This window comes from Hyperoodon ampullatus (assembly GCF_949752795.1).
Source record: "Hyperoodon ampullatus genome assembly, chromosome: 1".
Taxonomy (NCBI): Eukaryota; Metazoa; Chordata; class Mammalia; order Artiodactyla; family Ziphiidae; genus Hyperoodon; species Hyperoodon ampullatus.
The window spans coordinates 196,444,198-196,470,806 of NC_136914.1; the positions used below are offsets into that span (position 1 = coordinate 196,444,198).

General features: G+C 36.0%; 1 protein-coding gene across 2 annotated transcripts in view; it reads left to right on the forward strand.

Moving 5' to 3' along the window:
- Positions 1-11,410: 11,410 nt before the first annotated feature.
- Positions 11,411-26,609, forward strand: part of HELLS (helicase, lymphoid specific) — a gene marked incomplete at its 3' end in the record, with an annotated part of 34,801 nt that continues 19,602 nt past the window's right edge. For both annotated transcript variants that reach the window (XM_079717599.1, XM_079717600.1), the window contains exons 1-7: positions 11,411-11,558; positions 11,995-12,116; positions 16,860-16,982; positions 19,925-19,981; positions 22,318-22,354; positions 22,439-22,503; positions 25,313-25,354. In XM_079717599.1, the coding sequence (XP_079573725.1) occupies positions 11,528-11,558; positions 11,995-12,116; positions 16,860-16,982; positions 19,925-19,981; positions 22,318-22,354; positions 22,439-22,503; positions 25,313-25,354 (477 nt within the window). In that variant the 5' untranslated portion in view covers positions 11,411-11,527. The remainder of the gene's footprint in view (positions 11,559-11,994; positions 12,117-16,859; positions 16,983-19,924; positions 19,982-22,317; positions 22,355-22,438; positions 22,504-25,312; positions 25,355-26,609) is intronic.

Sequence of the window (26,609 nt, forward strand, 5' to 3'; positions counted from 1 at the left end):
TCTTCAAAATTAACAGACTAATTGCAATATTTAAAAAAATGTTTTTGATAAAAGTATTTTGTTTCCTATGTAAAAAGCATGGAAGAAAATGTTGAAGAAAGCTAAAAGAATCAAGACTTGGAAAACCGCTGATTTTGAATTACATGGCTGAAGTAAATGAGTACCTATTGACAGTATTAATAAAAAAGTATTTTATAGGGAGAGCCATTTTACAAAGAAAAAAGTTTAAATGGCTAGTTCATACTCCGTAATTTGGAGTGAACAGTTTAATGCAATAAATTTTTTTAACAGCTTTGGAGATAGTTCAAATTTTTACATCTTTTCTTTTTTAACAATTAGCATAAAGGAGGAGCATAACAATTAGCACTTTGGAGGTCAGAAAAGGATTGTTAAATACTACTTTAACTTCCAAAATACTATTTGAAATAAACACCTTAATATAGATATTATCTCCAGTTCCACACTTTTGAAGATATTATAGACCAAGAATAAGCAACGTTGACTGTAAATTATTTACGTCACTGAAGTTGTTTATCTTCACTCACAGGTTGGGGCAAATTTAGGTTATCTGGGAACTGGAAATATCGGTAGGAGATTGTTTAGCATTTGTGTAGGTGTTTTTCCACAGTATCATGTCTATTTGTTTTTGAAAGGAAATTGTTTCATTTCCTCAAGGAATTCCTATCACTCAGAGCATTTTAGCCTCTCTGTTTCTAGTCTAAGAAATTGTTCATCTAGTAATTTAAGAAAGCTAACTGGTAGAAGGAAATTTCTTTGCACTTTAATGGACTGAAGGCTTTTTGGGGGGAGTAAGTCCATAAATATAAATGAGGTTTTTCACTGGTAAGAGTAAAAAGTAATGAATTTTGAGAGTTCTTAATTAGAATTCTACTTGGCGAGACTTTAAATTTGTTAGTTAAAATTCTTTCACTGTAGAAACAAAATCTGTTAATTCCAGTTTGAAATTGGAAATCTTAATATGTAGCCAAGTCCATGACTTGTAAAACACTGTGTATAATTTTCTAATCAAAGGAAATAAGAGTAAAAGGTAAAATTAATTTTTTTCTAATTAGTAACTTTGATGATATTAGGATAAAGGAATGATTAATTATTGGTAAATTGACATTAAATTTATTATAATATGTTTAATTCTTAAACCTAAAATAAATCACTTGAATATCATGAGTGATATCTATATAAAATGGTATTTGGTTAATAATTAGATTTATAGTGCGCTTTTATGTTGCAATTTGGTTTGAAACAACACTTAAGCACACTATTTCTGTTAGTGGTATATAGTCTTCAAACTAACAAGCCTGAGAACCTTGTTAGTGTAGCACCTGCCTCTTTAGGAGTATGGGACCAGACGGTACCTATGTATTTTTACCCCATGGGTCATTCTAGCCTAGAGACCACTAATGGAACCCTCAGAAGTTAACTCTTCTCCTAGGAGCTTACTTAGTGGAAACTAGTAGTGTAATAAAATATTGAGGGAGTACCCAGGGTCTTAATAGGTTTTAGAATGACATTTTAACTCTGGTAACTACTTCCTTGGTATTGGTGGCCCTGATAGGGGAATGTAACCCCTGGCAGTAATCTCACTGAGGTTATACTACCTGCCTAAACTTAATCTTACTTTTGTGTATTTGTTTCCAGAGTTGGACCTAAGTTACTGTATTTCTTTTTCTCATTTTTATTATTGTACAGTTTCTTTACCTTTCAAATATAAATGTGTATATAAAATGTAAATACAATGAATTTATTAAAAACCACTATTAACAATTACTGTGTAAATAAAACTCGTAAGCAGAGTAATTACTTGAAATGAGTCTTCATTATTTTGGGGATATTTAACTACATGTGGAGATAAAAAGGGGATAAACTTTTTTGCCAAATTTCTCTTCCTGGGATGCACTGGGCCTTTAGCCTCTTGAGACTGACAGCACTGGCAGCTAAAATATTGTTACTGTCTTTTCCCTTGAACCTCTTATACAGGCAGTATGGAGTTACTCATTATTCGCATGGTCAGTTGTATGACAGTTTTTTTGGTTAAAGTATATTTTCAATTAAAAAATAACTTTCCTAAAAGCCTCAAGATAATGTGAAATTTAATATGGTGTTTTATTTGTCTACTTAATCAGTATTTCTCACTTCATTGTCCTTTTAGCACAGGTCTACATTGTATTATTTAAATGCTACTGGAAGACTCCAGCAACTAGCATAGTTTTCTAAAGTCAGAGAACATAGTCATAGTTTTTGCTGATTTCTTTTGCAGTGATGACCTTCATATAATGTTGTTGGTTTGAGTATATACATATATATATATATTTTAATTGAAGTATAGTTGATTTACAGTGTTTGTTAGTTTCTGGTGTAGAGCAAGGTGATTCAATTCAGCTATACATACATAAACATATATATATTTTTTTCATATTCTTTTCCATTATGGCTTGTTACAGATACTGAATATAGTTCCCTATGCTATATAGCAGGTCCTTGTTGTTTATCTGTTTTATATATAGTAGTTTATTTCTGCTAATCCCAAACTCTTAATTTATTCCCCCACCCCCACCCCCTGGCTTTTCCTCTTTGGTAACCACACGTCTGTTCTCTATGTCTGTGAGTCTGTTTCTGTTTCGTAAATAAGTTCATTTGTGTCATATTTTAGATTCCACATATAAGTGGTATCATATAGTATTTGTCTTTCTCTTTCTGACTTCACTTAATATGATAATTTCTAGGTCCAGCCATGTTGCTGCAAATGGCATTATTTCATTCTTTTTATGTCTGAGTAGTATTCCACTGTGTATATATACCACATCTTTATCCACTCACATGTTGAGGGACATTTAGGTTGCTTCCATGTCTTGGCTATTGTGAATAGTGCTGCTATGAACATTGGGGTGCATGTATCTTTTCAAATTAGAGTTTTCTCCAGATCTGTGTCCAGGAGTGTGATTGCCGGATCATTTGGTAACTCTGTTTTTAGTTTTTTAAGGCACCTCCATACTGTTCTCCATAGTGGCTGTACCAATTTACATACCCATCAACAGTGTAGGAGGGTTCCCTTTTCTCCACACCCTCTCCAGCATTTATTATTTGTAGACTTTTTTTTTTTTTTTTTTTTGGCCACACCGTGTGGCATGTGGGATCTTAGTTCCCCACCAGGGATTGAACCCGTTTCCCCTGCAGTGGAAGTGCAGATTCTTAACCACCGGACTGCCAGGGAAGTCCCCTATTTGTAGACTTTTTTTTTTTTTTTTTTTTTTTTTGCGGTACGCGGGCCTCTCACTGTTGTGGCCTCTGCCATTGCGGAGCACAGGCTCCGGACGTGCAGGCTCAGCGGCCATGGCTCACGGGCCTAGCCGCTCCACGGCATGTGGGATCTTCCCGGACCGGGGCACGAACCCATGTCCCCTGCATCGGCAGGCGGACTCTCAACTACTGCGCCACCAGGGAAGCCCTATTTGTAGACTTTTTGATGATGATGGCCATTCTGACTGGTGTGAGGTGATACCTCATTGTAGTTTTGATTTGCATTTCTCTAATGATTAGTGATGTTGAGCATCTTTTCATGTGCCTTTTGGCCATCTGTATGTCTTCTTTGGAGAAATGTCTCTTTAGATTTTCTGCCCATTTTTCGGTTTGGTTGCTTGTTTTTTTGTTATTGAGTTGTATGAGATGTTTGTATATTTTGGAAATTAAGCCCTTGTAGGTCGAATCATTTCCAGATATCTTCTCCCAGTCTGTAGGTTGTCTTTTTCTTTTGGTAATGGTTTCCTTTGCTGTGCTAAAGCTTGTAAGTTTTGATTAGGTCCCATTTGTTTATTTTTGCTTTTATTTCTAGTGCTTTGGGAGACTGACCTAAGAAAACATTGGTACCATTTATGTCAGAGAATGTTTTGCTTATATTCTCTTCTAGGAGTTTTATGGTATCATGTCTTATATTTAAGTATTCAAGGTATTTTGAGTTTATTTTTGTGTATGGTGTGAGGGTGTGTTTTAACTTCATTGATTTGCATGTGGCTGTCCAGCTTTCCCAATGCCACTTGTTGAAGAGACTCTTTTCTCCATTGTATATTCTTGCTTCCTTTGTCAAAGATTAATTGACCACAGTTGTATGGGTTTATTTCTGGGCTCTCTATTCTGTTCCATCGATCCATGTGTCTGTTTTTGTGCCAATACCATGCTGTTTTGATTACTGTAGTTAGTAGTATTGTCTGAAGTCTGGGACTTTGCCTCCAGCTTTGTTCTTTTTCCTCAGGATTGCTTTGGCAATTCTGTGTCTTTTATGGTTCCATATAAATTTTAGGATTATTTGTTCTCGTTCTGTGAAAAATGTCATGGGTAATTTGATAGGGATCTCATTAAAACTGTAGATTGCTTTGGGTAGTATGGCCATTTTAACCATATGAATTCTTCCAGTCCAAGAGCATGGGATATCTTTCCATTTCTTTGATCATATTCAGTTTCCTTTATCAATGTTTTATAGTTCTCAGCATATAAGTCTTTCACCTCCTTGGTCAGGTTTATTCCTAAGTATTTTATTTATTTGATGAGATTTTAAAAGGGATTTTTTGTTTACTTTCCCTTTCTGATATTTCATTGTTATTGTAAAGAAACGCAACAGATTTGGTTTGAGTATATTTTTTGACTCTACAAAAGTTAGGTAACATTGGCAAAAGGGCATTGGGATTTTCAAAGCCTCTGACTTTAGGATAACAGCTTTCATTGTAGCTTAGGAACTAAGGCTATTTTTATCTAGAACAGTCAATTTTTTAGAGTACACATTGTTGGAGGGTATAATACTAAAGCATATAATCATGGAATAATTTGTCTTAAAATGCCATATGGTTTATTATGATTTTTCATTTCCTGTTTTTATTTGGATAAGGTAAAATTATTTTGTATTTCATGAGCATATTCAGACAGCAGAGATTGGTATAAAAAGAGGCAAAAATCATGTGAGGTAGCAATGGAAAATCAGATTTTAATTTGCCACAATTGTTTTATAGTTTATCTGACATATATAGTGTCAGAAAACAAAGTCTCACCTCTGGGGGGGGAAAGTGATTTTTGTATTGAATTCATATTATTTTGATTTTGTCGAAAATGTGAATTTCCAAATGTAGCGTCAGGGAGGAAGAAATTTTCCTCTACCCTTCTAAGTTTTTCTGGCAGATTTAAGAATTAAATTGATGTGAGACACATTAACAGATTAACAGGAGAAGACAAGAGTTTAATAACATGTATTGTGGGAGAGAACCAGGAAAACTGAGTAACTCACCAAAATGACTGAAACCCTCACCTTAAATACTGTCTTCAGCTGAAAACAAAAGAGGATGTTGGGGGTAGTGGTTTGAGACTTCAAAGGGGGAGGCAATGCATGTGGAGATGAAAAGCAAATGTTTGGTAAACAAATGTTTGCTGGGCCTTGCAGTACCCTGAGTGGACTCTGATCTCTAGCCCCTGCCGAGTGTTCCCCACCTCACCTAGCCCATATTCTTAGCTCTATTCCAGAACAGGCCCTCTGTCAAAATTCTTTTTGGCAGTAAAGGGGTCAGTAACAAGAAAAACTTCCTGAGTCTTCTGTTTCTTAAAAATAATCAGGCTAAATTAATCCTCATGCCAAAGAGACACATTTTGGGGTGACAAATTTTGCTTCCCTACAGTGGTAAGACCATTAATTTGGACTTCACTGTTTTACAACATGTAAAAATGAAAATTAAATAATTTTTTTAAAGATTAAAAAATTTTTTTTTAATTTCAGGGAAATTAGCCACTTCAGAGAGAGAAGATAGCCTTGCCCTTTAAAAATATTGTTTGCTAGAAATGCAAATCAAAACTACAATGAGGTGTGTATGGCCATCATCAAAAAGTCTACAAATAATAAATGCTGGAGGAGGTGTGGAGAAGAGGGAACCCTCCTACACTGTTGGTGGGAATGTAAATTGATACAACTGCTATGGAGAACAGTGTGGAGGTTCCTTAAAAAACTAAAAATAGAATTACCATGTGATCCAGCAATCCCACTCCTGGGCATATATTCAGAAAAGATGAAAACTCTAATTTGAAAATATACATGCACTCTAATGTTCATAGCAGCACTATTTACAATGGCCAAGACATGGAAGTAACCTAAATGTCCATTGACAGATGAATGGATAAAGAAGATGTGGAATGTGTATACAATGGAATATTACTCAGCCATAAAAAAGAATGAAATAATACCATTTGTAGCAACATGGATGGACCTAGAGATTATCATACTAAGTGAAATAAATCAGAAAGAGAAAGATAAATAATATCACTTATATGTGGAATCTAAAAAAAGTGATACAAATGAACTTATTTACAAAACAGAAATAGACTCACAGACATAGAAAACAAACATGGTTACCAAAGGGGGAAGGGGGGAGGATAAATTAGGAGTTTGGGATTAACAGATATACACTACTATATGTAAAATGGATAAACAACAAGGACCTACTGTATAGCATGGGAAACTATAGTGAATATCTTATAATAATCTATAATGGAAAAGAATCTGAAAAAGAATATATATATATATATACATATATATGTATAACTGAATCATTTTGTTGTACATCTGAAACTTAATACAACACTGTAAATCAACTATACTTCAATAAAAAACATATTGCTTATTTACTAACTTTAATTGCAGAAGTGAGCTACTTGGTACTTTGAATGAATGCAGGAACACTCGGTAAGCCCTGATTATGTGCTAAGCACTGCCTCAATATTTTGATAGGCTACATAAAGTTACAAGGCTTGGGAAGTTAGCAAAACCGCATTTCTTTATAAACATTCTATCATTCATATTGATCTTCTCTTGGTTCCAATTGAGGTTTTACTTTGTGCATTTTATTATGTGAGTTGGGTTTATTTTCTAAAATACTCCAAGAAGGAAATTTGACTTTACAAAAATTGCATTGGGGGCTTCCCTGGTGGCACAGTGGTTAGGAATCTGCCTGCCAATGCAGGGGACACACGTTCGAGCTCTGGTCCGGGAAGATCCCACATGCCACGGAGCAACTAAGCCCGTGTGCCACAACTACTCAGCCTGTGCTCTAGAGCCTGCGAGTCACAACTACTGAGCCCACGTTCCACACTACTGAAGCCCGCACACCTAGAGCCCGTGCTCCGCAACAAGAGAAGCCACCGCAATGAGAAGCCCACGCACCACAACAAAGAGTAGCCCCCGCTCGCCGCAACTAGAGAAAGCCCACGTGCTCAACGAAGACCCAACGCAGCCAAAAATAAATAAATAATTTTTTAAAGTGCTTCATTTTTTGAACGTTTAAATAAACAGTACTTCCATTATTATTATTTTTTGATTATTTTCTTTTGCTGTACGCGGGCCTTTCACTGTCGTGGCCTCTCTCGTTGCGGAGCACAGGCTCCGGACACGCAGGATCAGTGGCCATGGCTCACGGGCCCAGCCACTCCGCGACATGTGGGATCTTCCCGGACCGGGGCACGAACCCGTGTCCGCTGCATCGGCAGGCGGACTCTCAACCACTGCGCCACCAGGGAAGCCCACTTCCATTATTTTATTTAAGGTAAAATGACATGTACTATTGCAATATATTTGGAAAAATCATTTTTGTAATAAAAGTGTATATGATAATATAGACATGAAGGAGTATATAAAATTGATAACAATGGGGTATATATGTTCTCATTTTTCATCTTCATGTACAACACTATACAAAATGGTATTATAAAAGCAGAAAATGAAGCCTCAAATGTTTTTGGTCTAAGCAGTATTGATAATCAATATTGTAAGTACATGATGTATTCTGATTATCAAATAAATCCCAAGGCTTTTAATTTTAGCTTCTATATTCTTAAAAAACTTTGAAAGGGAAGTATTAACTTGATTAAAACTTTTGTAGATTGTAAAATGCTTTGAATGTCTGTGTTTGGGCTTGAAAGTGTGAAAATAAATTGGAAAGTGTTTGAATGATAGGGTTTGTTTTATTCTTAATTTATACCAAGTGATTTTAAATAAATTGTGTATGCAGTAAATTTGTCATAACTTAGTGGTAATAGTTCTTCTGATTTGATTTTTAAAGCCACCTATGTGAGCCCTTGAAAAAGTAAACAATTCTCATCACACTTTTAATTAGACTGCATGTTTTATGATCTTTTAAACATGTGAATCAAATCCTATTATTCCTTACTCAGGACCCTCTAGTGACATTCCTCATAATAAAAATCCAAATTTTTATTACAAGTTCCTATTTATTCTAGTCTCTGCTATCTCTACAATTTCAACTGCCACTCAACCTTATTAAGTTCACTGTGGATCTAATTTCTCAATCTCCCAATTTCCTATCTACCTAAGGGCTTTTACTCTTGCTTTTCCTTTGGAAATATTCTTTGCCTAAGTCTTCATATGGTTTTTATTATCTTCTCATTTAGGTCTCTACTTAATGTCAGTTTACTCAGAGTCGGACTGTTCTCTACCCATCCTCTGTCAGTATCATGACCTTACCCTACTTCATATTTCTTTATAGTTATCTATTACTTACCACTAGCTAACATTATTTTATATAGTTGTCTATCGTTTCCACTACAATGTAAACTCTGAGTTCAGAAAGATTGTCTTGTCTTTTATTACCTCCGAATTGCTAGTGCCCAAAATAGCACTTGGCACTACACATGATAGATATGGATGAACAGATTGTTTTTATTTTGGACGATTCCTAGTGAACTTACCTTTCATTTAGAATATTTTTATTAGATTATACAATTAGTTAGAAACTCAGGTCATTTCCGGTTCACTCAGAAAGTTCAACACTTAGAGATTGGGGAGAGGAGAATGAACTAGTAGACGTCAGAAACAGGAATATCAGGACAGTGTGGGGGTCAGAAAAAACAAGGGCCAAATGTGTTTCCATAAAGAAGTGATCAATGGTGTCAGGTGTCAATGAGGTTGAGATGAGGACTGAGAGATGTCCATTAAATTTGACCATGTGTAGTCACTGATTTCCTTAGTTACTTTGGTGTGTGTTCAAGTATTTAAGTACTAATGGAAAATATTCAGTAGAGGTTTAAGAAATAAAGAGTGAATGGGGTAATGTATAATCTAAGATTCCTGAATAGGCTGCAGGGAGATGGATCCAGAGCATATCATGAGAGAAAGTGGAAAAGGTGTCAGATGCAGGTAGGTTTGTGAGTTTGGTGTTGGGAATCTGGAAGGGGAGTTCTGTCTTGTAGCTATTGTTTACTTTGTGAGGTAGGCAGGAAATGGGGCCATATAAGCAAGAGGGAGCACTGGTTTTGTTTTTTGACTGTTTTGTTTCACTTCTTTGATTGGGTGGATGGTGAAGCCGTTAAGAAATCTAGAAGAAGACGGCATTTTGTGGCTCATCTGGACAGTCTACCTCTGATTTTTTGTGCCACACCCTCTTGTCAACTCTGCTTCAATCATACTGGTCTTCTTCTGATACTCAAACATACCCAAGCTTATTCCTGCCTTATTCTCTTTGCCCTAGCTGTAGCTTCTGCTTGGACCATTCTTCCCCTGGGCTAGCTGGCTGCTTGACATTTGGTTCTCAGTCTGTCACTTCCTCAGATACCTGATTACCCAGTCTAAAGTAACTACCCAGTTACTCTCACACCACTCTATTCTAATATTTTGCAGAGAATTTCTCACATGTACGTATTTGTCTCAACTCCTGGAAGGTGAGTTCCGTATCAACAGGAATCCTGTTTGCCTGGTTCATTGCTGTACAGCACCTAGAAAAGTTACAGGTACCCAGATGACATTTAAATGTATACCCTTAAAGTGAATGAACAAAACTTTTCATAGCCACTCTTGAGGTCTGCACAGTGGCAAACGTGTCCAGAAACACCCAGTGCAACTTGTGTCAAGTGTGGGACTAAGATGTTAGATGAGATTCCTGTCCTTTGAGAATGAGATGAAATTGCCTTGAATTCCATCCCACGTGTGTTTGGATAAATCTTCCCCATTTGATCTCTGAGGAATCAGAAGGGAAGTTGTTGGCCTTGAGTTGATCATCGAAGTCTGTAGAGCAGATACTGCATGGAACAAAGTATATAGAGAAAAAACAGACGGAGGAAAGATTGGGGAGGTGGGCCACAATTGAGTTCAAAAGAGGGAACAAGAAAAGATGTTCAGTACCTTAGGGGAAACCCCTGTAAAAAGCAGTGTTTCAGAAGTCGGGGCAAGAAATTTCGGAGTTAGTTTGGTGAAGGTCAGAAATCTTAGTAGCGTGAGACTGACTGATAGCTATTGTCTTTGATAAGAAAGAGGTATGATTTAAGAATAATTACTAATGGAGGTTATAATTTATCTTAATACTGAACTAGTTTTCGAAAGACCTGGGTTTGGCTACTGTTTTATCACAAAGTGACTGTAGGCTTCTGGGCAAGTTAATTTATCCTCTGTGAGCATCAGTTTTCTCACCTATAACGTAGGGATAAAAACAATCTGCTAATCTCAGTGTTATGAAGGTTGCTGAAGATGGTTATGAGGGACGTGACATGCATTGTAAACCCTTAAATTTTGTACAATTACAAATAATTAAAGTTGTTGGAGTCAGAAATGGAGGAAACAGGTAGTTACATGGCAGGTATACCATAAATTCTGAGGTTGCGGCGAGGGGTAGCAAAAGAACTTGTTAAAAGGGACTGCAGGTAAGAAAAGGAAGGACTGAAGGCTGAAGTGAAAACCAAGGGACAGAAAAGCCCAGCTCCTCCCTTCAGGTGCCTTCTCTAATAACTGGTCTATTGAATTCCTGAACCTTACGTCTTTTCTGCTGGCCACTCCGGTAGGCTTATCACTGCATTAAGTTCTCCCTTATTCTGAAACAACTTTTCAACAAGAACTCTACCATAATCTTCTTGTTTCTCTCTCCTATCCCAGCCACAAAAAGAGCCCTCTTCTGGGTCATTTCGGGGAATTTTCACTCAAAATGTGAACTGCGGATAGTGGCAAAGTTTAGCAGTATTTGTCTCTGACATCTTCACTTGGATACTCAGTACATCTTTCTACCTAAAGGATCATCCGTTGGCAGGATTTAATCACATTAGCCGGTGTGTGAAGGTACCTTGCAAACAAGAGCGCTACTGAAGTCTGCATAGTGCGGCACCATCATCAATTACGTAAGGAAACCGGGCCCTCCACGGTAGGCAGACTCGCCCAGTATCACACAGCTAGTTTAAGGATGACTTCTGCAGCAAAACCCAACTTCCCCAAACCCGAGGTCCCCGTAAAAGCTCACAGTCCCCCAAGACGCTTCTGACGAAAACCAAACTTCGCCAAGTCTCGCGCCACCGGGGCTCGGGGGCGGGGTGGAGAGCACGAAGTATCGCGAGATGACGGCGTTTTCCCGCGAAGGAGAAGCGCGCGTTTTTCTCTGGCTGGACACCTGGTCGGGAGACTGGGACCGGCAAGCGGCTGGGAGGCTTTAGCGCGCGGCGTTGCAGGCGCTGTGAGGAGGGCACCCGGTTCCGGAGTGTGTGTCCAGCCATGCCGGCGCAGCGCCCCGCGAGCAGCGGCGGTGAGTGAGGAGAACCTGCCTCCCGGAGCGGGCGGCGGCGTCCGGGGCGGGAGTGCGGGAGCAGCATGGAGAGACTGCAGCCGAGCTTTTGAGGGGAGAGGCGACCCCGGGCAGAGACTGAGGAGGAAAGGAGTGTTACCTTTTCTGTGGGGAGTGAGTGAGGGACACCCGGAGCTGCGCGTATGTGCATGGTATAGGAGATTTGACACAGGGGAGCTGCGTTTTCCCGAACATCCCCATTTGTAAACTGGGGTCCAGGCAACTTGTTGACCTAGTGAAGTCTTAGGATGTCTTCTGAGAGGTGATACTGGCGTCCCCCTGGGTCTTCATGGTTTGCCTCAAATGCATCTGGGAAAGGGAGGAAGGTTTTTTCCTCGGAAGTTGAGTAACTGGTCATTTTTTAAAGCTGCAATTTAAAAGCCTTGTCCCCTCCTAGGGTCCGTAGCTCCAGATACGGTTGAACAGCCGGAGACTGCCGTGATTACCCCAGCCATGGTAGAGGAGGAAGAACAACTTGAAGCTGCTGGGCTAGAGAGAGAGAGGAAGATGCTAGAAAAGGTAAAATAGGCATCAAGTTCATCGTCGGGGGTGTGGTTTGTGTGCTTAAGTTTACTAGTCTGGTTTTTCATCAACTTTATTATTATTTTTTCATCAACTTTAAAACGGGCTTCCTTATTTATCTCTGTTTACCGATGCTATTTTTGAGAAACCTTTGCATGAGCTTTGAATGAGGCTTCTATCAGATATAGTCTTGGTCTATAAAGTGGCCTCATCTCTCTTAAGTGAGCATTTCAAATTGCTTGTTTAGCTCTTATAATTCTTCCAAAGTCGGTAGTGAATTCTTTCAGTGCTGTTTTCCACCTAAGTGATTAACTTGTTTTTTGCTTTCTTTTCCATTTCTTGGGCTATTGCTAAGTAAGATCCTTTAGGTTGAAATGTGATGTACTTTTTCAACGAAGAGTTAATTATCCTTGTGGTTTTCTGGTACAGAGTATTTTGTAGGTTACTAAAAGCAGTTTTTAACCTCTTAAAAAACTTCAGTTTTTAAGTATATTTTACTCCAGTACTGTCCCACCCTCTTGCTTTATTATTGCATATGCAAGAAGACTGACACCTACTACATCCTATGTGCTGCCTACTAAGTGCTTTTCTTGTAATAATTTATTTAGCCCTCCCAGTATTATGGTTATTTAGGTACTTTTGATATCTCCATTTACATAGGATGAAACTGAGGCAATTGGGGGTCGGGTCACACACTAGTGAACTCAAGTTTGGCTGTCTCCAGAGTTCTTGTCCTTAACACTAAACCTCTCTGAGGACATTAATATTGAATTAACTCCATGTAATTACAAAACTACTCAAATTGGGGAATAATGCACTCCAAAGGCAAGTAATGAATTAGTTAGTTCCCTGCTATTTTATATCAACAATAATGATTCTTTTGTTAGCATTTTTGACACCTCATGATCATTTATTGTGAGTCGGTCACTGTTCTGAATGCTGTACATGTATTTTACTCATTGAATCCTCAATAGGATCAAGTAGATACCATTATTAAACTCATTATGATTACTATTATTAAACTTACTAGTTTAATTACTAGTATAAACTATTACTTTTATTAAAATAGTCTATAAACTAGGTTCTATTTTCATTCCACTTTACAGATGAGGAAACTGAGGCACCTAGAGGTTGCCTGGGGTCCCTCAGCTAGTAAATGGCAGGACAGAGATGGTAATGTAGGCCATATGGTTCCAGAATTCACACTTTTTAACCACCTTGCTATACTTTCACTCCAGTATATAATAGTTCCATTATTACTGATGATCTGTAGTTAACCATAATCCGGTAAGGCAGTATGTTAACAAATTTTAATAGAATTGGGAGGTCAACCTTGAACCACCTTTACTCATTCTATGAATTCCTACAGTACTTTGTTAGACAGTATTATCCTTACTTACTTGATTCTTTCTCACTTTGTTCCTTGAGGGCACATCACATTGTTTTGTTTTTGTAGGCTGTGCACCTGGCAAATAGTAGGCTATGGTAAATGTCTATTGAATTTCTAACTAAGGTAAAAGAATATTTTATAATATATTACCTAACATATATGATTATATAAATAAAATAAATATACTTACTAGCCATTGTAACAAGGTGAATTGTAAAGGATGAATCCTGGGGCATGGTCCAGAGTAGAGTCAACTCCAGAGATTGTAAGCGATAAACCCTAATTTTGAGTAGTGTAGTTCACTTTTATAACCCATGAAGATTGTTGGTTAAGGAAATGCTATTTGAAGAAAGATATGAGGTGTAATAAGAATACATTTCAAGAATGCATGAGTTCAAGTGAAGAAAGATTATTTTCACATTTAAAAAAGGTCTATCAGGGAATTCCCTGGTGGTCCAGTGGTTAGGACTCCAGGCTTTCACTGCTGTGGGCCCAGGTTCTTTCCCTGGTCGGGGAACTAAGATCCCACAAGCGGTGCGGTGCGGTGTGGCCAAAAAAAAAATTTTTAATAAATAAATTAAAAAGGTCTGTCAAAATTTATAGTACCATAAGTATTTGCTGATTAAACTAGAGGTCAAAATAACTTCTACTTTCAGTGAAATTTTTAAGCTTTTGAACATTTTGCAATCCTAAAGCTTTTTGGAATTGTTACTCTTGAGGGATAGGTATGGTACAACTAGCTTTTCTTTAGCAGTTATGCATCATAGAACTTAAAATAGCAATTTTTAATCCATTTTTCAATACTTCCATGAATAAAGCTCTTTTCAGTCCCATTAGTGCAAGGGTGTAATTTGCTAAAAACCTAGTAGGATTGTGGTTCATTGTTATTACGTGTCTTTTTATGTACAGGTATTGAAAGAATTTGATTACTTTTTGCCCTTGACACTTACAAATTATTCCCTCAGTGACTGTAGAGAAAATTCTAAGAATAAGTCTCTCTCTTACATGTCTTTGGAGCCAAAAAATTCAGTACACAAAAGTAATGATTCTTTTTCTTTTGGGAGAATTCAGTATTTATGGGCATATATTTAGAAGTACTTAAGAGAGGAAGAGCTAGCTTAAGTTCTTAATGAGAAGCATTTACTTTGCTTTAGGAGGTTTGAAGGTTTGTGAAGATCCTGGAGAATGATTTTGACATTCATTTGCTACAGTTATCTTCTTTGACTTTTCACCTTCATTTCCTTTTGAAAGAAGTCATTGTTAGTCTAGAATACTTGAGAGTAGCTTTAACTTCTGTGTACGTGGGGGAAGGGGAATGGTAAGAGTTGTGAGGGTTCTTGGAAAGGTAAAAAAGGACAACAGTTCACATTGTGTAACCTGAAATAGAACTCCCTCCGCAAAATAAATAAATAAAACTGGGGTTTGGGAGAGGTAATGGGGTAGACAGATGGGGTAGAGAATTTATGCTCTTGGTGTCCACTGGCATACTCTCACTCTCATCAAGAGATTCTTCCTGCCAGGCACTCAGTATTGAATACTTTCCACAGATGCAGCTACAATTTACTTTAATATAACAGACAACAAAATTAAGTCAAGAAAGAGTAATGATAGATGAGAAGATTTACTACAGAATTATTTTGAAATACAGAAGACTGGGTTTAAAGGTTAACCATTGGCGTATTCTAATTATATTATAAATTATTGTTCCATGATGGCACCTTAAAGCTTTAATTACTTTAAAGATGTATGCTAATTTATTCTGAACAGGACTTAAGGCAGCAGATAAATTAAGCACAAAGTATTTTAACTAAAATTAAATTTAGGAATTCATTTTTATAAAGTTTTAAGTAATTTCATCTCATTTATAATATCCATTTCATTCAGTGACTGACTATTGTAATCATAGTAGTACGTTGGTAATAGTAAAAGAAAGGCTGTCCTAAAAGAACTGAAAATAGAGTTTTATGAGACATCAACAGATTATCTGCACAGGTAAGACTATGGATGATTTTTAAAAGAATTTTTATTTTCTTGTAATGCGCATGTATTTCATTAAATTTATTCTTAGGTATCTTATTGTCACTGCTTTTGTAATAGAAAATAAATTTATTTTGAAAGAAAAGTTAGATGACAGAACATCTGGGGAATATAAGCTAACATATACTGGTGTCTGATTTTGAAGGTCAAGCCTTAACCACTAAATTAAATTTACCTCACACACACACACACTCACACTCACTCAGGAGTGGAATTGCTGGTTAGTAAGATTTGCATATATTCAACTCTCACTTGACTTCAGCCCACTTAATGCTTTTCTTTTGAGTTCAGATTACAGTATTTGGCTGGCAAATTATGAACTGGATTTGGCCTTATGTCCATTTTATTGGAACACAACTTTTGTTTACATGTTGTCTATAACTGCTCGAAGGCAGATTTGAGTATTTGCAATACAAACCATATGCTCAAATATTTGCCCTTTCCCTGTTACAGAAAATGTTTGTGGACCATTGAACTATACTATTTGTTGCTTTTGTTTTCTCTCTTGTGCCCTCTGTTATTCTCTTAAAATATTTAACTTTTATTGTGAATTGAGAGGGTTCCTCCTCAGCCACTAGACTGTTGTATTTATTTGTCTTACAAATCAATAAATAAATGGTGTGTAAAAGTAATATGGAAAGCAGAGGTTTGTAAATGGAAGGCATACAGAGGTGAAAGATAAAGGTAAGAGTATGAGAGTAGAAAGCTAAAAAGTAAGGGCAAAGCTTGGGCAACACAATACTGAGGAGGAAAGAAGCTTGTAAGAAATAAACAGTAGATTTAGCACGTTTAAATATTTTGACAATATAGTTTTTAAATTCTAAAACTAGATGTTCTGATTCCTAGCTAATGAGACTATCTTAATTCCAGTGCTCCTTCAAATTAAACTGGTGTATAAAATTTTTCTTTTCTGAAATCATTTGGTTTTGTAAAAACTTAAATTCAACTTGAATTAAATATTTGCTTTCTCACTTTAATTTCAGATATTTTGAAAATGGACCTTCAATTCTGTAGATGCCAATAACCATATATTCAGTGTCTGAAATTTCAGTATTTTGGTAGCCAAGCTATACTTTATCAGATTGCCTGTTGAACCCCAGAATCATATTTTTTTGTAGCTATTCTAGGTTTTTGTTTGGAAGATAACCATTTTTAGTAAGTGAATTTAATATTATAAAAATATTTTTCATGAATTACAGGAAATATATTAAACCTAAAGAGCAGTTGTTTAGTCATCTTTGTTACACCTTATGCAAAAAAAAAATCAATGTATGTAAACCGTTAGTAATTATGGAAACTTTCTCTTTGGATAGGCTCGCATGTCTTGGGATAGGGAGTCCATGGACATTCGATATCGTAGACTTCAGCATTTGCTTGAAAAAAGCAATATTTACTCCAAATTTTTATTGACTAAAATGGAACAGCAGCAGTTAGAGGTATGTATATGTGATTGATTATAGCTAATAGCTTAAATTTTTAAAATAAGCTTTATTGAGATATAAATTACACACAATAAATTGCACACATTTTAAGAGTTAGATGAGTTTTGACCTGTGTAACCAATGGCACAGTCAAGATAAAGAACATTTGATCATTTTTATTCCTAAGAAGCATTCCATTGTATGAATATATGAACATTTTTTTAAAATTATGAATACTGTATTAATTAAATGAACAAGAATTAAGAACTAGGACATTCTAAATATTTTTGCACCTACATTTCTGCTTCTCTTTCCCGTCTCCTTGCCTCGTTTACCATCCTAACCCAGAGGTAATTACCATCATGAATTTTGTATTTATCATTCCTCTGCTTAAAAAAATAGTTTAACATATATCACATATGTATATATCCATAAACAGTGTATATTTTTGGTCTTGCTTATTTGAACCTTATAAGAACGGTATCAGACTATATGTAGTTCTTCTGTAGTTTGCTTTTGTCATTCAAGGTGTGTTTCATTCAAGAGTAACTGCTTCTAAGCAGACTTTAGACCAAAACTCCTGTTTTTAGTTCCAACTTCATCCTCACTGTGCTGCCTGCCAATCCCTGAGCTGTTGGAGTTTCCTCAGTATAAATTGCTTTACTCCAACATTTATTTTTTTATTCACCTGTTAACTGATTTTTATCCTGTCCAGTGATATTTTTTGGATGCCAGAAATTGTGAATTTTATGTTGCTCATTCCCCTTTTCTAAAAACTGCTTTATTGAAATATAACTGATATACACAAAACTGTACATTTTTAAAATGTATACCCGTGAAGCCACCACAGCCAAGGTAATGAACATAACCATTAATTCCAAAAAATTCTTCCTGTTCCCCCATTTTTAATGAGATATAATTGACATGTAACATTATATTAGTTTCAGGTGTACAGTGTAATGATTCAATATTTGTATATATTGCAAAATGATCACCACAGTAAGTCCAGTTAACATTGTCACTGTACACAGTTAAAAAAATTTTTTTCCCTTGTGATGGGAACTTTTAAGATTTACTCTCTTAACAACTTTCAAATATGCAATAAGTATTATTAACTGTGGTCACCATGCTGTATAGTACATCCCCATCCATGACTTGTTTATTTTATAACTGGAAATTTATACCTTTTGACCTCACCCCTCACCCCCCCACCCCCCAACCACCGGTCTGTTCTCTGAATCTGTGAGCCTTTTTTTTTTTTTTTTTTAAGATTCCACATGTAAGTGAAATCATATAGTATTTGTCTTTCTCTCTTATTTCACGTAGCATAATGCCCTCAAGGTCCATCCATATTGTCGCAAATAGCAAGATCACATTCTTTTTTTTATGGCTGAATTCTGCCCCTTTTTAATTTTCTCCCATCCCTCACTTCCTGTCTTCATCACCAGATAGCTACTGATCTGCTTTCTGTAATTATAGATTTGTTTGCATTTTCTGTTGGTGTTAGGTTCTTTTAGCTTTTATATCTGAAAAAGTCTTCATTTACCTTTATTTTTGAAAGATTTTCTACTGGGTGAAGAATTTATTTTTCTTTAGTGCTTCCCCCCACCCGCTTGCAGTATTTTAATGATGTTTCACTGCTTTCTAGCTTACATTGTTTCTAACAAAGCCAAAGTCCTTATGATGGCCTACAAGACTATAAGCAGTCTGGTTGCCTCCCTCAACCCCCATACCTTTCAGACCTTGTTCTACGTGTGTTTCCGGCCTTTAGGCCTTTGCACTGGCTGTTTTCTACTTGGAATCCTCTTCTCAATAGATATCTGCCTGGCTTACTTCATCATCATCTTCAAGCTTTGGCTTACACGTTTTCTCAATGAGACCTGCCCTGACAACCTTAAATAAAGTTACCTGACACCTCCATCCTCACGCTCCTGATCCCCTTTACCTTTTTCTTTTCTTCGCGTTGCATTTATCATCTAAGACACTGTATAATTTATTTATAGTCCACTAGAAGTATGAAGATTTAAAAACTTGGGCAGGTGTCAACACTACAATAAATCCTTTTGTCCCCATCATTCACATTTAACAGTTATCAATCAAGATTTTGCTACATTTGCTAAATTCTCTTTTTCCTTTGTTGAAGCCCTTTTTAACCCTTCGTTTGGTAAAATGAAACAAAAACAAATACCAAGCTTAATGACTCACTGTAAGGTAAATACTCTTTTAACCACCTCTTGGAAATGGTTTGAATTGTTTTCTGTCCTGCTTTTAAAGCTTTGTTAGGGGGCTTATGGAACAGCTTTTTTAGTCCAAGAATAACTTGGTCCCTCTTCTGAATGTTCTTGAAGCCCCATACATTAAGAGGCCTTTCAGCTTTGGCTGACGGGAATGTGAACTGTTCCTGAGCCCTTGTGAGCACAGGGATTGTTCTACCTGCTTTCTAGTTGCTCTTTTCCTGGCCTTCATTTTCTTACACTCACACACTGATCAGTACTCAGCCTGAGGATGCCACTACAGATCTTCAGAGCCTCTTTTGTATGCAACTGTCTCCTCTCTGGTACTTGACCTTGGTTTGCTAGCGCCTCTGAGTTTTGCACTCTGTCTTTTCAACTCAGGGAGACTGTTGAGCTCTATTTGGGTTCTCCCTCCATTATTTGCACTTGGAAGTTGCCTCCAGGCAGTAAGCTGGGCAATCAGAAGATTCACGTGGTTTGTGACAGTGCTCACTGTTCTTTGCTGCGTGTTGCTGAAAACCACTGATATATTTTATCTAGATTTTAGTTGCTTAAGGCAGGAGGGTAAATCTGTTCTCTGTTACTCCATAAAGGCTTGAAGCGCAAGTTCTTGTTTTTTAATTTTTATATACAGTTTCTTCATTGTGAACTTAAGTTATTTGAGATGTGTGTTTCATACTTTGCATTTTCCAGTTTTGACACTAAGAAAAAATTATCTTACAGGAACAGAAGAAGAAAGAGAAATTGGAGAGAAAAAAGGAATCTTTAAAAGTTACTAAGGTAATAAATAGTAAGCTAGAATATTTTGTATACGTTACCTTAGATATTGAAGACATTCTCTTGTATTCTTTTGACTACTGATCATCTATTTAATTTTAATCTTCTTTATCTGATAACCTATCTTTGTTGGTTGCATAGAAATATGTAAAATCTGTTTCTCAGTATTTTAGATATATGGGAGGAGAGCTAAACTATGACCTTTTTAGTTTCTTATTCTGTGGACTATATTTCATAATAGCAGAATTTCACTTTCTTATCTGGGGAAAAATCTGCAAATATTTTATACCTCAAGGCATTTTATAAGTGGCCAGCTCTTTTGGAGCATGTAATGCTTACTCTTCTTCATGCCTCTAACCTCATCATGTCAACTTGGAGCCATAAGAATAATCTGAATTTGTATCTTGTACATAGCTGTAGCAGTGGAACCAAAATTGGAACATGTGGCATATATGGTAATAGCATTTCAGATAGAGCATTCATTTAGGGATAGCCTGAATTTTAGATGAGATCTTTTTGGGGAATATGTTTTAAGATGAGGCTGTTTAATGCTATATTGATAGGGATTGTACAAACAACACTTGTGTTAGTGAAAAGAGAAATAATAAAGGTAACATTTATTGAGTACTTACTATGTGCCGGGTATTGTTCTAAGCTTTACATGTTTTTACTTAATTCTAAAGCAGCTCTGTTAGGTAGAGATACTGTTATTATCTACATTTTATGTATAAAGAAGCTGATGCAAGGAGATAAGGCACAGTTCATCCTCATTGTTTATAGATCCCATACTTGCCACTTAGCCTATTTGCTAAAATTTGTCACCTGTGTTTTTGTGGTCATTCACAGACATGTGCATATGCAGAATGGCAAAAAATTAGAGTCTCCCAACATGCACATTCCCAGCTGAGGTCAAACAAAGCTATCTGCCTTATTTAAGTTGTCACAGTGTAAACAAGTGTCCTTTCTGTGGTCATTTAGTGCCATGATTTTTGCATTTTTGTGGTTTTGGTGGTTTTGCTGTTTAAAAGACTGTCGGCCACATTGTGCTGAAGTGCTGTCTAGTGTTTCTATTGCAAGAAGGCTGTGATGTTCCTTATGGAGAAAATATGCGTGTTAGTTAAGCTTCCTTCAGATGTGAGTTACAGTGCTGTTGGCTTTGAGTTCAGTGTTAATCAGCATATGTTTTAAATGAGCTGTGTTTAAACAGCAACATGCATAAAATAGGGTTATGCGTTGATCAGTTGATGAAGATGTGACCAGAGGCTTGCAGGAACCTAAACTTGTATTTCTTCTAGATGCACTGATGCAATGTTCCCTAGTTCAGTATTGACAGCGACTTTATAGAACACAACTATTGTGAATGAGAATTGACTAACTTTGAAGGTCACATATCTAATAAATAGTAAATGCCAATAGGAAAAATAGGTAGGGTATCTTTTAAGTCCAGTTACTTGATTCTTAGTGTGGTTATTGGTGATGTTAAAGTACATAGCAGATAACTGCAACAAAAGCAATTGTGGAAAACTGATGTTTGGCTCAGTTGTGAATTCCAGGAACTTATTTTGGGTTTTTGAAGAATGTACTTATAATTTTACTGGCTTAACCATTTACTCCGTACTCTTCAAACTGCTGATTTCAATCAGCCTTCACTTTCACCCAGCTAAATTTTTATACCAGGTTTTGGGTTTCTTTCCCTTTATTCTAAAGGTGTCAACCATTAAATTCTGCCTATTCCATTTCACTCGTCTCTTTTGGTATTTTCTTTTTTAATCCTTTACATTTTTAACTTCATTTTTATATTTACCTTATTTCTTTGTCATTTTTATTTTTCATATATGTTGTCTACCTATTCTTTGCCAGCTCTCATTCTGAAACTTTGTTTTTGAACACTTCTTCCTTTCCCTTATCTCCTTTCACTAGTAATTTTTCAGTTGGTTTTCTCTTTTATTTCTACTGTCAGTTGTAATTAACTTATAAATTATACTGAAAATGAGTACTCCTTCCATACCATACCCAATGAGTATCTTCAGCATAAGTATAGTTAGAGAAGATGTACATGGTAATTTCAAAATAAAAATGCCTTCTTTGTTTAGTTTTGAAATGTCTCTTACATGGAAGAAAACTGAGGAAAGTAGAGTCTTTGGGAAAAAGTAGAGGGATATGGTTACAAACAAGTTATAGTAGGGAAATACAGAAAAAGATTACCTTTTGGTAAGCATAATAGTGAAGAGTTGTGGATGTGGTTCAACTGCAAGGAAAGCTAACCTAATCTGTGCCTTTTAACATGTAATACCGTAGAAGTCTTTAGGAAAATAATACTCTAAATCCTTGTTTTGTAGGGTAAGAATTCCATTGATGAAAGTGAGGAGAATGCAGGTAAATTTCCTTGTTCCAGTTTTGAAGACTATGTGTTTATATTTTTGTTTTAATTACTATAAAAAATAAAATTTTTTTTTATAGTTATGAGAAAGAAAAGAGGAAGAGAAGATGAATCATACAATATTTCAGAGGTCATGTCAAAAGAGGTAAAAATAAAGGGGGAAGGACACATAAGATTCGATGTTGAGTAAAACCTGTTGTGGGTTTTGAACCACCTTAAAGCTGTATTGATTACTGTTATTTACCTGGGTTTTCAGCCAGTTAAGTGTTTTAAGGAGGAAGATGGTACCGTCTTCCTGTTTGTTAAAGGAGCATGAGCTTGGCCTAATCAGAAATTATTATAACTTCTTAGAACCTCAAAACTGTATCTTAAGAACTCTGTTTTTGTTTGAAGACCATTAAAGAACTAAAATCATAAACTCATTTCTAAAGCCATTTCTTTTTTCACCTTCTCACTTATTACCTCATTAAATAGAAACTAATTAAAGAGTGTCCTCAGTTATGACAAACCCTAAATATTCCTTAAGCATAATTTAATGTATCACATTCTTAATATTAAAAAAATTCTAACCTTAATTACCTACTCCATTTTTCTTTTACCTGAGATTCTCTTTACATCTTCATAAGGTATAAAGTTTCACATAATACTTGTCTTTAGTCTAGGGATGTACTCTCATATTTTCCCTTTTTTCCCATTTAAAAATAATAGTTGAGACCCACTCAATTTATTATGGAACACATTCAGTCTGCAGTTTGAAAAACACTATTAATGAGATTTATTGAAGTTTAGCTAATCACATGGCTGTTATTTTAATTCATCAAATGTTGGTGGCATATCTGCTATGGACAAACTTTGTTCTAAGTGGATAAGATCAATTAGTAAAGAAAGGTAATTGTAATAGGGAAGAACCTTTTGTATTATAAGGTAGTCACTAAAGGGATGTTGCCTATAAGCTTAAATTATACATAATGGCCCATCTGTGGGAACCCTGCTTCCCAGGAATGAGCATTAAGCTAAAATACCTTTGTTTAGCTCACAGGAAACATTCTGACCAGGCCCACCTGTGAATGACTGCAGGGAGGAAGAAATTAACACATCCCCTCCAGAGGCTGATGGGAACCAGGAAATGTTTGACTTTACTCCCCACCCCCCTTTTAGTATAAAAGGAGCCTGAATTCTAACTCAGGCAAGATGGTTCTTTGGGGCATGAGCCCACCATCTTCTCGGTTTGCTGGCTTTCTGAATAAAGTTGTTATTCCTTGCCCCAGCAACTCGTCTCTTTTGATTATTGGCCTGTCAAGCAGTGAGCAGTACGAGCTTAGACTCGGTAACATAATCACTGTCTTTGCCTTAGCCTATATCCAGTGAGAAAAATTTAGAAGGAAGTAGTCAAATATAATTGGATAATTGGAAAATGCTATTGAGCATATAGAGGGGCTCTTAACTCAGGCATGAGGTTCATAAAGGTTTCATCTAGGAAGTTGAGACTTGAGGGATAAAAGTTAAATCATTTAAAGGTGGGGGTAGGTTAATAGGGAAATAGTAAGATATAGGGAAGATACTGGGGATGTGTTGTAGGAAGAGATAATAACCTTTGACCAATGTCCAGAGGCAGGAAGTTCCTGGAAAGTTAAAAAAAACTTAAAATGAAATTATATTTGGCTCCGGTTTGTAAACAAACAAGTGGTGAAGGATGAAGCTATAGAGCTAAGCAGTGTCAGGAGTTTAGGAGGTTTAATTTCTAAAAAGAATACTTAGTAGTTGGTATCGTTTTGAGTCACTCACAAATCGTTCTCCAAAAAGGTTCAGCTTATCTAGCCATTTTAAAAGACAACTCTTCTATCCATTCTCTATATAAAATCGCTTCGGCCTTAGCATATGAATATCTATACTTACATAATACTTTACATATACACATGTATGTATGTATGTGGTGTCATTCACTTACATGTCCTGTCATTTTCCTGTGTATCTCAAATTTGAGATATGCTTAAAATTTCTTGAATGTATCATACTATTTTATTCCCTTGGTCCTCTGCACATGCTATTCTTTCTGCTTGAAATACAGCCTAATTCTGTCTTTAATGATTATGCCTTGATGACAACTTTTTCAGATAATTTGATATAATACTCTCCTAAGTCACCAGGGACATTGTCTCCTTACCCTTAGCATCTAGTAGGTAATTCAAAATCCGAACACTTTTATTCTGTATTTTTAATGTATTTGTCTGTGCCTCTTGCTCAGGATTACAAACTCAGGCCTTGAATCCAGAGAGGCCTAAAGTGGGCTGGAGTTGGGACTGTAATACATTTGGGAGTGAATCCTTGAATAATGGTAGTAACCTAGAGAAGGGTTTGGAGAACTTTCTTTTGTAAAGGGCCAGATGGTAAACATTTTTGGCTTTCAGTAGTTTTGTGGGTAACTAATCAACCCTGAACTTTGCCATTGTATCCAGAAAGCAGCCATAGACAGACTGTAAACCAGTGAGCCTGATTTTGTTCTAATTAAACTTTTATTTAGACATTTATAAAAACAGGTTGCCGGCTGGAGTTGGTCCACGGTCTGTAGTTTGCCAGCCTCTGTACTAGAGGACTTCGTGAATTTGGACTTAGTCTATTCAGATAAGCTTTGACTAAAAAAAAAAAGCTGGAAAATTTAGGAGTAAATATCCCAATTTTTAAGTGCTGCTAACGAATTCAGAATTTTATAAGTTGCTATCCGCTTCATTCCCTATGAATTCATGGCATGATGGTGTAAAGAAAATAAAAGACCTGGACTGTAAAAAAAAAAAAAAAAAAAAAAAAGATTCTGTCTGAGGTCCACCTGTATTTTAATTACCTTCAAGGCTTATCCCTATTTCCTGGCATAAAATCAGAACAAGAATAAATGTTTGTTAAATAAATGAATGAACCACATTCATTGTTATTTTGTTTTTGTTTTCTCAATGTTTTAGGAAATTTTGTCTGTGGCGAAGAAAAGTAAAAAGGAGAATGAGGTAAGAGATTTATAATAGATATTAAATTTAGGAGTCATATTTGCTTCCCTGATCTCTTAATCACCAGTGTACATTTTTTCTCACTAGTTATCCTATTTCTTAGCTTTTTTTAAAAAAAATAACCATTTGGCTTTTTTTATCCTAACATGCTTCTTATATACCAAGTTTAGGTGGTCTATTGCATGTTCCTTAGTGTGTAAATATTAATTTATGGGTCTTTGGGAGTCTAGCAATGATGCAAGTAACTGTAACCATATGGATATATACATTCCACATGTATATATTCCATAGCTTGTGGAAGCCCTGAGGGATACTTTAATCTTATTTCTGGCCTTCAAGATTTTCTTTGTTCCTGTTGGGGAAGGCTTGATTTTATCCCCACCCCTAACCCCTCATTTTATGTAGAGAGGTTCCTTGTTACCTGAGTATTTACTATCCAAACCCCTATAATTGCAAGATTTATTCTTTGTTCAGTATAAGGATTGGTTTATGATGCAGTTATAACCCAACTATGTTTAATGTAAATAAGATTAAGTAAGCATATTTTTAATAAATATTTAGTTGCATTTTTAAAGATAAAGCCCAATCTAATCTTCTACCACAATTTACTCTGGAATTGACGTTTTATAATATACAATAAACAAACATATTGATCTTGTGTTCATTCGGAAGAATTCTGACAAATGTATACATCTGTGTAACTATTATCCAAATCAAGATTTAGAGCCTTTTCATTATGGTAGAAGGATCCCTTGTATCCCTTTCCAGTCATTTCCCCACCCCAAACCTAAAGGCAACTGCCTCTTGACTTCTATCGTAGTTTTGCCCAGTCTTTTTAACAACGTCTTTCACAATCTAGTTTTCATACAAATGAAATATAAATATGTATTCTTTTATTTCCTGCTACTTTTCATTCAGCGTGGATGATAATCATTGATGTTGTTGAGTCTGTTACTAGTCGGTTTCTTTTTATTGCTGAGTAGTATTCCATTGAATATTATAATGTCTTAATCCATTTTCTTCATGAGCATTTGGATTGTTTCCACTTTGTGACTATTCTGAATGAGGCTGCTATGATAATTTGTGTAAAGATCTTTGTGTGGACATGTTTTGATATTTTTTCGGTATATACCTAGGAATGGAATTGCTGGGTCATATGGTAAATGTAATTCAACTTTATAAGAAAGTACAGATCTTTTTCCAAAGTGAACACACCATTTTACTCTCACAAGAAGTGTATGAAAGTTTCAGTTCA